Raw genomic sequence first — 15,111 nt, 5'->3', positions numbered from 1 at the left:
TTTTGTGCACCTGTGTGGTCTCACAGCAGTAGAAATTCTTCCAATCCAGCAAAAACTAGTTCCTGAGCTCTGAACCTGGAAGTTTGCTGTCTCTCTATTTTTCCTTTCTTTAGAAAGCTGAGGCACTAAAGTTAATGAAGTGCATTTCTCAGGGTTCCAGAAGGATGCTCACCCACAGATGGAGTGTTACCACAGTAGTTATTTGGTAAGAAGTGTGATATTTTTTAGAGTAAACACTTCAGCAAAGTGAAAGCCATGGGCGCAGATGATTTCACAGGAAGATGCTTCCCCAGCTGAAATATGCTCTAGAGGTACCTGACTATTTATGTCTACACCCCACCCAGCCTCATATGTTGATACTCAGGTAACTACTGCAGTAACAAAGCTACATACGCTAACCCCAATGGTTATCACACACTACCCCCGCCCCACCCTCGAGTTTGGTACTTCAATTACATCCTATTGTTAAACTGGTAAATACCTCCTAGTTAGATGAAGGACCTGACTGATGAGTGGGTGTACTGCCCAGAAGGCCTACGCACCTCACAAAGGGAAAGTGAACAGCCTACAGAAGTAGTCTAGAGTAGTGGTTCTCAACCTTTATTGATATACAGATGCCTGTGTATTTTCCCTTGGGAATGTAAACATCTGCATACCAAATTTAAGCCTCCAGCTTTTCAGTTACCTTACAAACCTCTTAAATGTTGTCCAAGGACCACAAGGTGAAGGCCAGTGCTTGAGAGGGATCCTTATGCATACGCCAGTAGGAGGCCTACAACTTCAGAGTCTTGTTTGGTTCCCTTTTTGCTGTAGAGGTACACATTCAGCTCTTCTCACTCTAACATTCTCAGTTCAGAGGTCCCTGCTCTCTATTTCCTTCTCTTCAGGAAAGACTGGATGTACCCACACTTCATTCTCACAAACATCAAACAATTGATCTGCAGCACTTTCCCCCAAGGTGGTTAATCAGCTTTACAAATGGAAGAGGATGCCAAAGGCCCCAGATGATAGCTGTGTCTGCATTCCAAAAACATACCTTAATTCAGTAGCAAAACTAGGCATAGACTCTAGTTCTTTGGTGTCATGATTTCTTTTCTTGCAGGTTTTTTTTTTTCATTCATTACATAGACACTACATGAAATAGAAATGTTTGTTGGACCAAGTTACTACATCTCTCTACACTTTGGTGTTCTACTATACAGAAACAAGAAACCATGCACACAAATTTAATCTGTTGTACCTGAAATGACGACTGAACAGGTACCTATCTTGTAGTTAAGGAAATGTACAAAGCAATTTCATTCTATGTTCTGAAACTGCACTAGTAAACTTGGGCAGCTTTCGGGTACATTACCTGCAAAATATTAGAAGAAAATCCTAAACATGATATATATCCTTTAGTTGATATAAAGTTGATAAAATAATCAATAAAAATATAGAAGACAGGCAGAATCTCATAATTACATTCTATATTAGGAAGAAAGTTGGATGATGTAGACATCTGTGAAGTAATGAAATATTACCTATTGCCAATGAGATTTAGGAAGATGTTTAGTTCTACTTATTAAATAAAACATCCTAGAAGTTGCATAGCTAGAAACTCACAATCAGTAATTTAAAAGAATTATCTGGCAAGCAGATGGAAGCAATGGGCTTTCTTTTCCAAACAGCTCTGGAGCTCTGAATGTGTTCTAGAAGACCAGCAAATCCTTTACTTAAAAAGTATTTGAAAAGTAAATGGGATCATCCAGTTGCTATAAGCCAGTTAACCTAACACTGAGTTTCAAAATCACAGTGTAATTGATTCGGGTTGCACGTAGCTAAGAAAAGAAACATAATGCTATTTGTTTTAATTTAAAGAAAAAGATCTCATTGAAAGAACTACATATCCTTTTATGGCAATGTAAGTTTGGGGACTCAAGATAACCATCTAGGCCTAATGTAGCAAGACTTATAACTGAACACTACACAGCCTCGTCTTTCATAAAGGAAAAAGAAAGGCAATAGGTAAGTACTACATGATGGTGCCAAGCCTTAGTGTGAGACACCTAAACCAGCTCAATTTAATTTAGCTGTTTGGAAAGATGAATACAGTGACTTGATCATGGTCTGTAATTCATTACAGAAGAAAAGAGACTTCTTACAGCAGAAGACTTTAATGTACTGAATAAAGGCATAACAACACCCTATGGATTAAAAAAAGTAGTAAAATAGAATGGCAGTTTTAATGGAAGGGATAACCAACAAAAAGCTCTAATAAGAGACATGGTTGATTAACCATAAGGCTTTAAATTATGAAAGTCTTAAATCTTTCTTGAAGATTTAACTGAATTATAGACCAGTGATACTATAATTAGTCACAGCTGAGATTCAGTTACTGTTTGTGGGTGACTTTTCTAAATTATTTCCAGCCTACATGATATTTCCTTTTAAAGCGACAATAATTTGCAAAATCCAGCTAAGAACAGACAACCGATTCAGTAAAGGACAAGAAGAAATAGTGCTACTGCTTTCCAGCAAAGATACAAGATGCAACCTAATACAGAGCTCTAGAGTAATTTTCAAGTCTTCTTGGCTACAGATGTACAGAAAAAAATGGACTGGCATCACAAAGAAAATGCAGGGTCAAAGAATTCAGGGAGCTGAAGAGGAAGGACCATGGGATCTTGTTAGAGAATCTTCCACTCTTGTGAGTGGGAGTTAAATAATTGAACCATTGTTGGCCTGAATGCACAAAGCTGAAAAGTTGCAGACTGTGGAACCTGAGGCTTCATCTCAAGAGGGAAGAATTTTGTATAGATGTTACGTTTTGCATCCCACAGGTAGCAACTACACTTTTTAAACCACCTGAAGCACCCTGAATATGTTAAACAGCCTCGGGAATCCAAAGAGGAAGACCTAATCCAAACTCAAATAAATGACAAAGATAATGAGAGTAAGGTATCATCAATTATTTCTACACCAGCAACAGGACTCTGGGTAAACAGAAGTAAGAAATTCTCATTGATGAGAAAAATAGATTCCTGGAATAAAGTGGCATTTCTGAAACTAGATGGGAAAGTCCCTTAGAAAAAATCATTAGTCTGTTCCTAGGCAACAGTAAAAGCTATAAGAGCAGTGGCAAACTGCACAAACACAAGCAGTAATACCTTTGAAATAACTGATAACACAGGATAACACAGCCTTAAATACATATGGATCCCCATGCTAGGTAACAGATTCCAAGAAGGGGAAGGGTAGCAGACATTAGAAAACAACGCATCAAACCAGGGACCAGGAAAGGTGATTTCAAGCACCTTGAACATATAAAATGAAAAACCACTGCAAGGAATTTTAACTTGCGAGATATTCCCCAGGGAACTCAACCAGTTGGCAAAATATCCTTCCAACTTTTAAAACTGTAGCTTTCTTAATACAAGACGCTGCACCCAAAACAAGTCAATTTTTCAGTCAATGCAAGGTGATGCATACCAGACAAGAAAATAACTTGAGCAGGTCTCTGAACAACCTAATCTAGTTGAAGATGTCCCTGCTCATCGCAGGGGGGTTGGACTAGATGGCCTTTAAAGATCCCTTCCAACTCAAACCATTCTATGATTCTATGAAACTGGCAATTTTGTCCTGTTCATATGGAATATGGACATGCAGAGGCAAGCCACAAGCAGTAATAAACCTGTGCTGAATCTGTGTTAATTTCCAAGGTGGGCAAAACTATAAACTGAGTTGTCCATGAGAAAAAAGAAATAAGGCAGAAAAAAGTGAATTAAACTCTTCTGTAAGAAAAATTTATTATGTGGCCAAAAAAGCCCTAATTCCACAATCAAGGAAGAGGAAAACTTTTGGTAAAAGCTCATCCTGGGTTCAGTGAGAAAGTGTGCGAGTAAGAAGAAACAAAATTAAAAAAAAAAACAAAACTGAAACATACACATGGAAAAGGGGAAGGCCAGACAGCAACTGACATAAATTAGATTTTATAAAATAGAGAAAACTGGTAAGGAGAGCTTTGTGGCTAGCAAAACTACTGGTAATAGGAAAGGGATTTTGGATCTTTCATTCCTTTCTTTAAATAAAAAATAAACAAGAATTCATACTAATAGTACTGATTCATGCTAGATAAAAATGGTGAAAATTCTGGTCACACAGGACAGGGGAAATCAGTCAACAAATACTTCCAATTCCATATTCAGAAAGAAACAGGATGTCGCAGTGGTACAAAAATAGCAATTTCTATCCAGTACCTTAGTATCAAAGTAGGAGATTAGACAACATCTAGTAGGGATGTACATTTTTAAGTCAGCAAAGAAACAGGAGTCCTAAAAGACTTCACTAACAAGCCCTCTAGCCCATTGATTCCAATTTTAATTAAACTTGGGATATTAGAGAAATACCTTAAGACATTCATGACAGTATTCCCAAAAGGCAAATGAAATGACTCAACGTCAAAATTATGGAAAAGCTGTTGAGATGAAGAATTAATGAATGAAAAATAAAACCTATAATCCAAAGGTTTTATGAAATATAGATTTTGTAGAAAAATGAAAAGAAAAAAAAACAACCTTAATTTCATTCTTAAGATGACATCATTATACATTTGGTTTAACAAAGGGGACTGCATAGGTGCAACATACTTAAATTTTTGTAAGGCATTGACCTAGCACCATAAGTCAAAAAGATTTACTGTACATAATCACATACTAAGAGGATTAAGAAATGCCTAGCCTGCAAGTCTCAAAAAGAAGCTAATTAAAAGTTGCACTAAATGATGCTTTTCAAGTTAGTGTAGGTCAGATGCAGTATAGCATTTTCAACCTGGATCCCAAAGTAAAAAATAACAACTGATACAGTTTGTGGGTGACAAAACTGGGAAAGCGTTGAGTAACCTGGACCATCAGTAAGCCAGGCCCATTCACACAAACCGGACTTTGATACAGCCTCACATTAAGTATCTAGGAAATAAGAACTCAGACCATACCTGTAGAAAGGGGGAAACACTATCACGGAAAGCCGAGACTTAGGATGATCTAGGGGTCACACCAGACAAGCAGCTAACGTGAGCTCCCGTATAATGCTGCGAGAAAAGGGCAAACACAGTCCTCTGCAGACTTAAGGCAAAGGGCAGGGGGACCTTGTCCATGGCACCGGGGCTTGAACACTCAATTCTGAAAGGAACATTTTTACAAGATACTGAAAAATTTGACAAGATGTAGAAAGAAAAGACAAGAATTATTCATGGGCTGGAGGAAATCTCTTACAGTAGAAGATTTAAGGAGTTCCATCTATTTAGCTTGTCAAAAAGTGGATTGAGAAGGGATATTACAGTGTTTAAATACCAGTCCAGGGGAAAAAGCCCCACCGTGCTCTAAGGCTCTCTGAATCAGCGGGATGGACATATCCAGAACTAGTAACTGGAAGCCAAAGCCAAACAGATCCAAAGGAGAAATCAGGCTTAAATATTTAAACAGTGAGAACGTGACTCCCTTGCAGCAGGCTACCAACAGAAGGGATTCTCTGTGTCCCAGTGCCTCAAAATCAAGCCAATGCATTTTGTCAACACATACTTCAAATATCCATTAGTTCCTGGGGCTCAATACAGGATTAAATGGGTTGAAATGTCACCTGTGAAATGCAGGAGTCAAATCAGACAGCTTCTTCTAGCCTAACCTATGGATCTACAAAACACTCCAACCGTTCACAGCCAACCCTGGTGACTAAATGCAGAGAAAAAGGTTTCTGCCACAGGCTCCACAGGTGCAGAGCACAGAGGGCAGAGCTCCTCGCTTTCCTTGTGCGAACCGCAAGGCTGCCCAAAGGCTGGAATGTGCTACCCTTGCATCCGCCCACACAGCCGCTCGGGACTCACAGCAGCAAGGTGCTCGTGCAGTGGTCTGGTGCAGGGGGAAGGAACACACGTCACAGGGGCAGGGTGCTCAAAGCAGCACCTTCAAGGAGCCTTTTACACCAATTTATTTCTATACAAGGTGGTTAAAAAAAAAAGAAGCCCCTATTGGTTGTTCATACAGAAGTCTGGGATTCTATAGGCTTTGGGTGGGTGATTGGTTTTAAATCCCAACAACACATGCTTTTTCCCTTGCCTTCTCATTCTCTTCTGAGTCAGCCTCCATGATCCAAAGAAACTAACAAGTGACACACAAGACTAATAGTCACGTGGACCAATTAAAAAAAAAAAAGGGAAGGAGAATTGAAGACGAAGAGAAAGGGAAAAACAAACGAAGATGGAAAATAAAAATTCGCCAGGATAATGCGTTTTATAAACACAGAGATAGAAACAGTTACAGCAAGGACAGAGCGGGCCAGGGGTGGGGAATAGATATTTATATATATATATATATATATAAATTCAAGGGGCCTTCAGTTTATTCTTGTTGGCTCCCCCTTCTCATTAGATTGGTGTCTCTGTGGGGATCTTCATCCCCTTCTCTCCACTGTCCACCTTTTGGGGATTCTCTTCCATGACCAGGGTCCAGAAGAGGCCACCACTGCCATGTGAGTCCAGCCCGTCTTGGCAAGAGGGAGCCTGGGAGAGCACTCTGACGGGAGGTGAGCAGGAGAAGCTAGCCTTTCCCTGCCTCCTGCTGGCTCCTTGAAAAGACTGGTCTATTCCTCCTCCTCCTTCCCTTTGGGAAACTGGGGGCAGGACAGGCATGTGAGAGTCAGAACTGCTGTGGTTCCGCCTTTCAGGAAAGGGAGTAGAGAGAAGGGTGATGATTATTTTGGCAGTCTCTTACCCTCCCTCCAGTTGCTTTTTGGTTTGTTGTTGATGCCTGCAGGCTTTTCTGAGGAGGTGGGGGGGAAGCAGGAGGGAGAGCAGGAGGAGTACAAGCTGCTAGGACATCATCCACAACAGGCAGGAAGAGCAATGAACAGGAACCCACATTCCTATGGGGCCTTGGCCATCGTGCTGCTCAGACAGCTGGGAGAGAGAGGCAGCAGCCAGTTCAGACAGACTCCTCTCTATTGCTCTCCACCAGGGGAGGAGAAAGAGTGCAATACTCCACAGCCCTTGGGCAGTGTAGGCACCTGTCCGGCCCAGAGAACACGCCTCACCTCTCTCCCGCCACTGGTCTCACCTTCCACTGGGGAGAAGGTTTCTCCCATCCAGTCCTTGGGGCAGGACGAGCGACCCCTCCTCCCTTTCACAAGCAGGAGGGACAGGAATGGATATTTCTCTCTTAGACACTCAAGGAAATCCTCAAAGAACCCCATCCAGCTGGGAACCCTGCCACATTCTTCTGTGGCCTGCTGAAAACATGTGTCCGAGCCCCTGCATGTACAAGGACCGTCTCTCCATCCCATCCACCATGCATGTCTCAACATGCACCCCCCTTCATATGCATCCTACAGTGGGAGAGAAGGCAAAACGGGGGCCCTTCTTTGGGTTTGAAAGGAGGGGCTCTTGCATGAGGAAGTGATCCCAGCACAGGAAAGGGGCTCTTGCACAAGGAAGCATCCTCCTACCAGGCAGGCTGTTGCACAGAAGGAGCACCCCCTTGAGATAGGCTGTTGTTCAAGGGGCTGCCATGAACAGGGTAACACGGCCAGAAGAGGCTGTTGCAGGAGGAGAGGCCGGAGACTGTTGCACGAGGAGGGCCGCTGCACAAGCGGTGCCCCTAGGCGCAGGCTATGCACAAGAGGCTTTCTGCTCCCTGGGTTGAGGTCTCTCTAGGAGCTGGAGAGGTGCTCCACTTGGATGGCGCTGGTGCTGACAGTGAGGCAGATGTCCTTGTGATGCTCTGAAGTCTTGTAAGGAGTCAGGTCAAAGGAGCACTGGGGGGGAGGGTTGGGTTGGTTAGTGTCTCCAGAAGGGCCCCCTGCTGCCCCCCCACCCTGCGGCTGGAAGTGCTGCTGCTGCTGAGAGGCCTGGGCTTGTGCCTGAACCACCTGCTGCTGTGGGTCAGGGATGTTGTGTTTCCGCATGTGCTTCATCAGGTACGTCTCCTGCAATGGGAAGAATTATGTGAGAGGAGAGAATGATGTTGACAAAAGCCAAAGCCAACGGGGAGGGATACGACAGCTCAGCGGCTGCTGCCGTTTGATCTGGAGGATCTACTCCCTGGGAAGTGTGTCCACTTCTGCTACCCCCCAGGGCAGCAAACACTCACCGAGGTGTAGGCCCGGCTGCAGATGGAGCAGGTGTAGACCTTGGCGTGTTTCACCGTGTGTGTAGCGAGGTGTACCTCCAACGAGGCAGCATCCGTGTAAGCACGGTGGCAGTTGTGGCACTTGAAGGGTTTGTCTTTGTTGTGCTGCCGTCTGTGGGACTGGGGGGCAGCAGCCAGGTGGAGGAAAGACAAAGCAAGTGCAGGGAAGGAAGTGAGTATTAGTACCGGAGAAGGCTTTACCTCTGACACCCCCTTCCAGCCAGGCCCCAAGCTCTCTAGGCCCCCGCCTGCTGAGGGAGGTACACCTGGCTCCTAGCGTAGGGAACAGAGCTTTTCCCTCCAGCCCACCACATCTTCCCCACAGATGCCCTTTTTCCTCAGGCATACTAGGCATTTGAAGAGCAGGGTCTCTCAACTCTCCACAACCCCCATTTTCTCAGTCTCCATGCAACTCTTTCTCAATCTTTTCCTTTTCTCTCCTCTTATGCCTCACTACACATTTGCTCCCCACATCTGTCACTGCCCTTCAGGGCAGGATCTGCTTTAACTGCTCACAGGCATTTACAGCTGTGTGCCATTTGGCACACCCTACAGCTCCCCTCCTCCAGGATACTGCAACAGGACACACCACCTCTGCTTCCCTAAATCCCTACTCTTATGCCCTCCATTTCATTGTAAAACAAACAAAAAAACCAATCAGATACCCAGATTTTATTCTGTATGACATTTAGCAAAAGTCTTGCCCCAGTTAAGTTAGAAAACTCTGCAGAACAGATGGAAGGAACTTTACCAAGGTCTCACCGCTTTCAAGTCAAGTTTACAATTTTATAGGACGTGACTGTTTATATGTGACTTCTTTGGGTCACTAGTGCCACAAAAGCCAGGAATCTCTTCCCCGCCCAGGGCTGCAACAGCTTTTCTGTATTCTTTCACCCTCCTCCCAGCTGCCCCAATTTCTCCATCTCCTCCACCACAGGGAAGTAGCCTCTCCTCCCACTTGACAGCTGCCCTTGCAACTCCCATTGGTGAGCAGGACAAGCCCAGACTCTTACCTGCAGGTTGGAAAGCTGGGTGAAAGCCTTTTCACACCCAGGGTGAGCGCATTTGTAGGGTCGGTCCCCGGTGTGGATACTGTTGAGGAGAAAGAGCACAAATGGGAGGCAGTGAGCAAGCAGACAGGGCAGGCTGCCAGGGCCTGATGCTGTGATCAAATCTCACAGCCACTCAGGAGAGCAGGAAAGGGGATGATGTTGCCTCCAGATGCTGTTCTATCTGGACAAAGAGAGCTCTGCCCAGCTCCTGTGTCCAGCTAGAAGTTAGAGAAGACAGGCAGTCAAGCAGATTTCAGAGAGTGACTAGGACTGAGGAGCAAGAGCTTATGAATGCCTGGCCAGCTTAGCATGTGGACCACCTGAAAATGGGTTGGGAAGGGGTATGAAGGTCCAGCGTCCCTCCTCCAAGGTCAGGAGTCCCATAGGACCAAGAGGAGTCTGTTCTCTTGCTTCTGCAGTACCAAGAAAGCAGCTCTGTTCCTTCTCAGGATAGACACTCAAACACTTTTCCCTTTACATTATCAGGCTGAGATCACCTACAGTGTTCATCTGTCCCTGTCCCCCTGCAACGCCAGGAGAAGCTTCCACACACTCAGTCCAACCCCCGTGGTGCCAAGCTGGGATCCCCTACAGCCAATGCCTCTCTCTCTATCGCTCTCTCTCTGTGCCCCCCACGGTGCAAGACCAAGGATCCCCAGGGACAGCGTGTGCCCACCTCAGCCCTGACGTGGTCAGTGTCTCCTGCGCAGCCTCCACTCCGTCCACTCTGGTGGGTCACCTCCTTCTGAGGGTGCAGCCGGCCGCATTCCCCGCCCGCCCCCCGCATGCTTGGCGCGCGTGCTCCACAGGTGCATGCCGGCAGCGCGGGGGGGCCAGGGCCAGGCCCCCAGACTCCTCTGGCCCTTACCGTGTGTGCTGCTGCAGGTGGGAGAGCTGGCGGAAGGCCTTCTGGCAGTAGCGGCAGGTGTAGGGCTTGGCCCCCGAGTGGATGCGGAGGTGCTGGGCCAGGTAGGATGTGTTGGCGAAGCTCTTGGAGCAGTGAGGACACTTGTGCGGCTTGACAATCGCCGTGTGGAGCTTGGAGTGGATCCTGCCGAAGAGGAGGAGGAGCAGCAGCAGTTGGACACGACCGCCATCTGGCTAGTGCTGATGGAATGAGGGCACAAAGGGGGTGGGACAGCACCACGCTATCTGCTACACGGAGGAACTCCAAACACGGCATGGGCTCGCTCAGTCTCAAACCATGATGCTCCCCTTGGATTCAAGAGACCATGGTCTGTCCGCACCGGGGGAGGATCCAGAGAGAGGAACTATAGAGTTTGGACTGAGGGGCATTGGCAGAGCTGTGTGTGGGAAGCCTACGGCTGAAATAGCAGGGGGGCTGCAAGTCTGGACTGAAACGTTTGGCAGAACTACGCTGGGGTCACAGGGAACAGTCCTCCTATGCCCACTCTACTCTCACTCTGACACAACCAGCCCTACCTTCTGTCAGAAAGTGTTACTCCATTGCTGACACCCCTTAGAGTGAGCAGCGCTAACCTCTGTGCACACCCAGCCCCTCACAGCAAGTGACAAGTCTCATGTGTCGGATATCACTACTGCCTGTTCGTTGTGTACAAGACCTGACCAGCCTGGGGAAAACAGCACAGTCTCCCCAGGCAGTCGCCCACTGAGGGTGCTCACAGCATGCTGGGATGACAGCAACATGCAATGCGGAGGGCCCCCAGCCTCCTCTGGCCCTTACCGTGTGTGCTGCTGCAGGTGAGAGAGCTGGCGGAAGGCCTTCTGGCAGTAGCTGCACGTGTAGGGCTTGGCCCCTGAGTGGATGCGAATGTGCTGGGCCAGGTAGGAGCTGTTGGCGAAGCTCTTGGAGCAGTGAGGACACTTGTGTGGCTTTGTCTCCGTGTGGGACTTGGAGTGGATCTGCATCTCCGACTTGGAGTAGAAGGTCAGCGAACACATCCGGCACCTGGGACCGGGGTGAGGGGAAGAGATAGTGTCACACGGGGGCAAGCCCCAATATGTATCAACTCTAACTGGACGGGGTCTTCCACACTGAGTGAAGAAGGGATGTTTTCTCACTATGTGGTTCTGGGGAGGTTTCACCTGGGACACTGTGCTTGGCTGTGAGTACTCCAGTCCCAGGGGGACAAACTTAAGCTAGGAACTGGCAGAAGAGAACAAACAATACCTTGCAGCCAGACAAGTAAAGGTCTTGGAAGAATCAAAGAGGTTAATTTGTTGGGCTTACAAGGGAGACAGGGCAGCACTTTGGAAATTTTCCAACAGCAATCTGAAGGGGACAGGAATAATAATTCCCAGACAAAACCCACTTTGTTAATCTATGATTTATTTCAGTCAAAAAAAGGTTGGAAAACCTGGAAATCCCAGGTTAAGGTTCATCTTCATAATAAAAGTTAATTCCATGTACTGCAAAGTCTGCAAAAGCACTTATGACCAAACCCACTTAACACTGCTCCTGTTTTTGGAGAAGACACTCGAGTATTTAAAATACAAAATGCTGAGAATAACAACAGTGCTGCTTTCCTAGTGGGTCTCACAAAGATACTCTGGATATCAAATGTGGTATTTCACTGGTCTAATGGGTTTTCATCATTTCTGCCTTACTGATGTGATGGAAAATGTTTTGTCTAGGAGTCTGGACCCCTCTGTTCCCGTAATGATCAAAAACGTATTTGGTAACACACAGACTCTTTGAACGGGAAGAAGCAGTTGGCATCTATCTGCTATGGATGCTGCTGTTAAAAACTGTTCCTCCATCATGACACCAGGCTGTTAAGAGAAGCTTGCACTGTTACACAATTCAAGATGGTAAAAGCTTTTGTGGTTGATAATTTGACAGAGATAGAAGCTGCATCCAAGTTACTGGACTTCTTTCTTTTTTCTCCCCAAATGTGTGCCAACCAAGGGGCAGAGTTAAGGCTTCTCTGAACTTAGTTTTTCCATTTGCAGACTTTTCAATTAAGCAAGATGAAATTGAACCTGCACTTGGAACTTCCAGGGTCACATTTGAGAGAAAAAATGCCACCCAGAAGACTGGCTAACATGAATTCAACCTTCACAGCAGGTTGACTTATGTTTTTGTCTGGGAATTTCCTCAAGTTTTACAAAACTGCTCAGTGACAAAAGTCTCTGCAGGTGTCACACGCCACAGAGAGTTGATCCTGCTCTTCCCCATATCTATCTCCTCCCAGGAGGATACTTCTTTACATCTACTATTGTGACTATTTACGTTGGAGCCAGAAGCTTTATGAAGTGTGCTGATTAGCGTATGTAATATAGGCAATATTTATCCAGAACCTACCTTAACTTCCACAGGCCCTTCCAAGCCAGTTTGATTTTAAGCCATTTAACTGGAAGCCATACTTCCCTAGAAAGCACTCTACCACACACCCGCCGTAACATTTTTTCCTCTCCATTGTTGTTCTTTTAAATTCATTATAATCTCTAACAGTTGTTCCCACGTTTCCTACCTTCATCTTTCTCTTAATCCACTTTAATTGCAAACCCTAACAGAACATGCAAGCTAAATACGTCCTTACATAAATCCCCCCTCACATACACACAACAATCCCTTCTGGAATCAACAAACAGAAGCAATTTGGCTGTTTATCCCTAGGTCTATTAGAGATACAAGGAGTAAAAAGGAACATCAGAATCATCTTTTCAAAGAAGTAGCTCTTGGTTTATAAACCCAACTATCTCCAAACACTTGTGCAGTTTGTTCCAGACTTTCTGAAATGTTTAAAGCTAGACTTGAATACAGCATATGCATTTTGCAGTCATCAAGTCATACTTACAGGATGAGGATTGTATCTTTGAAAGCAGCAACACTAGAAAGAACTTTGAGGTGAATACTGAACTGAAAAATACCTCTGAGTCACCAAGTCCCGTTCCCTGCTAATGCAAGCAATTATGGCATAATCCCATGCATGACTTATCAAGCTCCTTCTCAGCAGATGCTTACTTCCATTACTCTCAGTTAAACTCTGGTTCCACAATATCAGTCGTCTGATAAGGAACCATTCAATTGAGAACAAGCTCCCAGTGCAATACTGTGCTAATATACCTAACCAAAACAAAGGGGAATAGCAGGTATCATTTTGTAAACAGGAATGGTGTGACTGTTCTTGCAACAGCATGTCTAATTCTGAAGTCCATGTAGTCAACAATTATTGAAAAACTCAGACAAGTTCAGCGAACTTAAAGAATGATGGCATGTGGAAAAATTGGCTTCACAGTAAAGATTCACTGAGTCCAGTCTATCTAGGTTTGGAGAAAAGCTTAAAAGATAGCTTGGTCAATACCCATATAAATCTATGTAGGGAGAAAAATATCAGTTACTAGGGGCTTGTTTTATGAGCAAATAACAGTAGAATGAAAAACAATAACTGACAGTAGAAGTTAAAAAATCCAAGAGGAAATAGGATCTTTCCAACCATGAGAATAATGCAACTTTGGAATAACGCTCGGAGGCTATAGTATGGTCTCAATCACTTGGCCCCTACAATCAATATTTTGAGAATCCAGCTACCTTTCCAAAAGAAATACCTTTCTAGAAGTTTTGCTCTAGTTTAAGTACAATGCTGGGCATTAATCTCTTTGGTGCTGTACACATGACTATATATTTTAAACAGCCTATTCTGTTCTGAAGAATTCATGAACTTCACTACGCCATCAAGTCTAAGTAGTCCCATGCATTAAATCTGTAGTGCCATAAAGCCATCTACTTTATTTTCCATAACTTCTGTGCATCCTTTCCTTTACTTATTTGCTTTGTCAGGAATCTGCCTTCAGGTCAGAAATTCCCTAGAATAAACCTTAATGAAGGGAAACAGACTGACTGTCCTTTTCCATTTTCAAAATAAAAATATGAAGAACATAATTCAAAACCTCTCTGGTACTTGCATAAAAATGGAAGATAAATCTGACTGTTAGCAAAAACATCCGCCCCCCGCCCTGCAACAAACCCTTCTTGTCTGAATTTATCAGCTATAGAAATTCCAGTATTGTTTTTCAAACAACATTTAAAAAGAAAGTCTTGCAAGGACTCATTTTCCAATCATCTAATTAGCATCAGCCCTGAGAGGGCAAGAATGTTATGTAGCATTAACAAATTCATGAGCCTTATGAGTTAAAAAAAGCCCTGGAATATAGCAGGAAGCTGCATTTCAGAGAGTTTTGTATTGTGTGTTATCAGGCATTTTCAAGGGAACAAATGATCCATTTAATTAAGGGCTTCGCATTCTGCCTCAGACAACATCAAATATTAAAGGAGAAGATGAAATCAGCCCTCTAGTGGGCAACTATGGATTAAAAAAAATGTTAAATCTGTGGATAATGAGAACATTGCATCTGACACTAGCAGCATTTCAGTATTCTACTTCAGTGAAATTCTCCTGGGTAGGGAGAGGAAAAGTTGGGAGTGCTCCTTGCTAAGCATGAACAAAACACTATCTGAAAAAAATTTTTTTCCCTCTGTTTAATATCAATTTTTAATCTTTTTCCCCCACTGTGCTCCTAAACTACCACTACTTCCACTGTATTCTTTCTGAGAGCAAGTAACAGAAATTACTGCAGCATTCCCATACACAGTGTGACACAACATCCCTACAGCTGCTTGTTAAAGCTCTGCAAATTTAGACAGCCTAGGAGAACATATTCTTAATAACACAGAAGTGTATCTCTTCATATAAATAGTTAATTTAGCACCCGGCCATATGACAAAGATCAAAAGTAACCCCCTTCAATGTTTATAATCCTTTCTTTTTATAGGGAATCTGCAGGGAAATAAGTGAGACATTCAGAGACTGTTCATGTTAGACAAACACCCTTAAAAATCATGAAATGCCAGTAAAAGGTGGATGTACAATTCTAATTCTGCTCCCATATGAAAGTCATCATGATGAGTCATAAAC

The 15,111-nt window shown here is 44.3% G+C and overlaps 1 protein-coding gene across 19 annotated transcripts in view; it reads right to left on the bottom strand.

Moving 5' to 3' along the window:
- Nucleotides 1-431: 431 nt before the first annotated feature.
- The window catches only part of ZNF384 (zinc finger protein 384), a 28,590-nt gene continuing 13,910 nt past the window's right edge, over nt 432-15,111 (bottom strand). For 18 of the 19 annotated variants that reach the window (XM_072880200.1, XM_072880152.1, XM_072880217.1 and 15 more), the window contains 5 exons: nt 10,917-11,141; nt 10,080-10,262; nt 9,173-9,251; nt 8,121-8,279; nt 433-7,956 (listed from right to left, as the gene is read on the bottom strand). In XM_072880200.1, coding sequence (XP_072736301.1) covers nt 7,681-7,956; nt 8,121-8,279; nt 9,173-9,251; nt 10,080-10,262; nt 10,917-11,141 — 922 coding nt within the window. In that variant the 3' untranslated portion in view covers nt 433-7,680. Of the gene's footprint in view, nt 7,957-8,120; nt 8,280-9,172; nt 9,252-10,079; nt 10,263-10,916; nt 11,142-15,111 lie in introns of all 19 variants that reach the window. The other variant, XM_072880226.1, reaches the window with a different exon arrangement.

The sequence above is a fragment of the Ciconia boyciana genome, chromosome 1 (genome assembly GCF_034638445.1).
Source record: "Ciconia boyciana chromosome 1, ASM3463844v1, whole genome shotgun sequence".
NCBI classification, from domain to species: domain Eukaryota; kingdom Metazoa; phylum Chordata; class Aves; order Ciconiiformes; family Ciconiidae; genus Ciconia; species Ciconia boyciana.
Note: the sequence above shows the minus strand (reverse complement) of the source record. Positions and strands in the feature narration are given on the sequence as shown.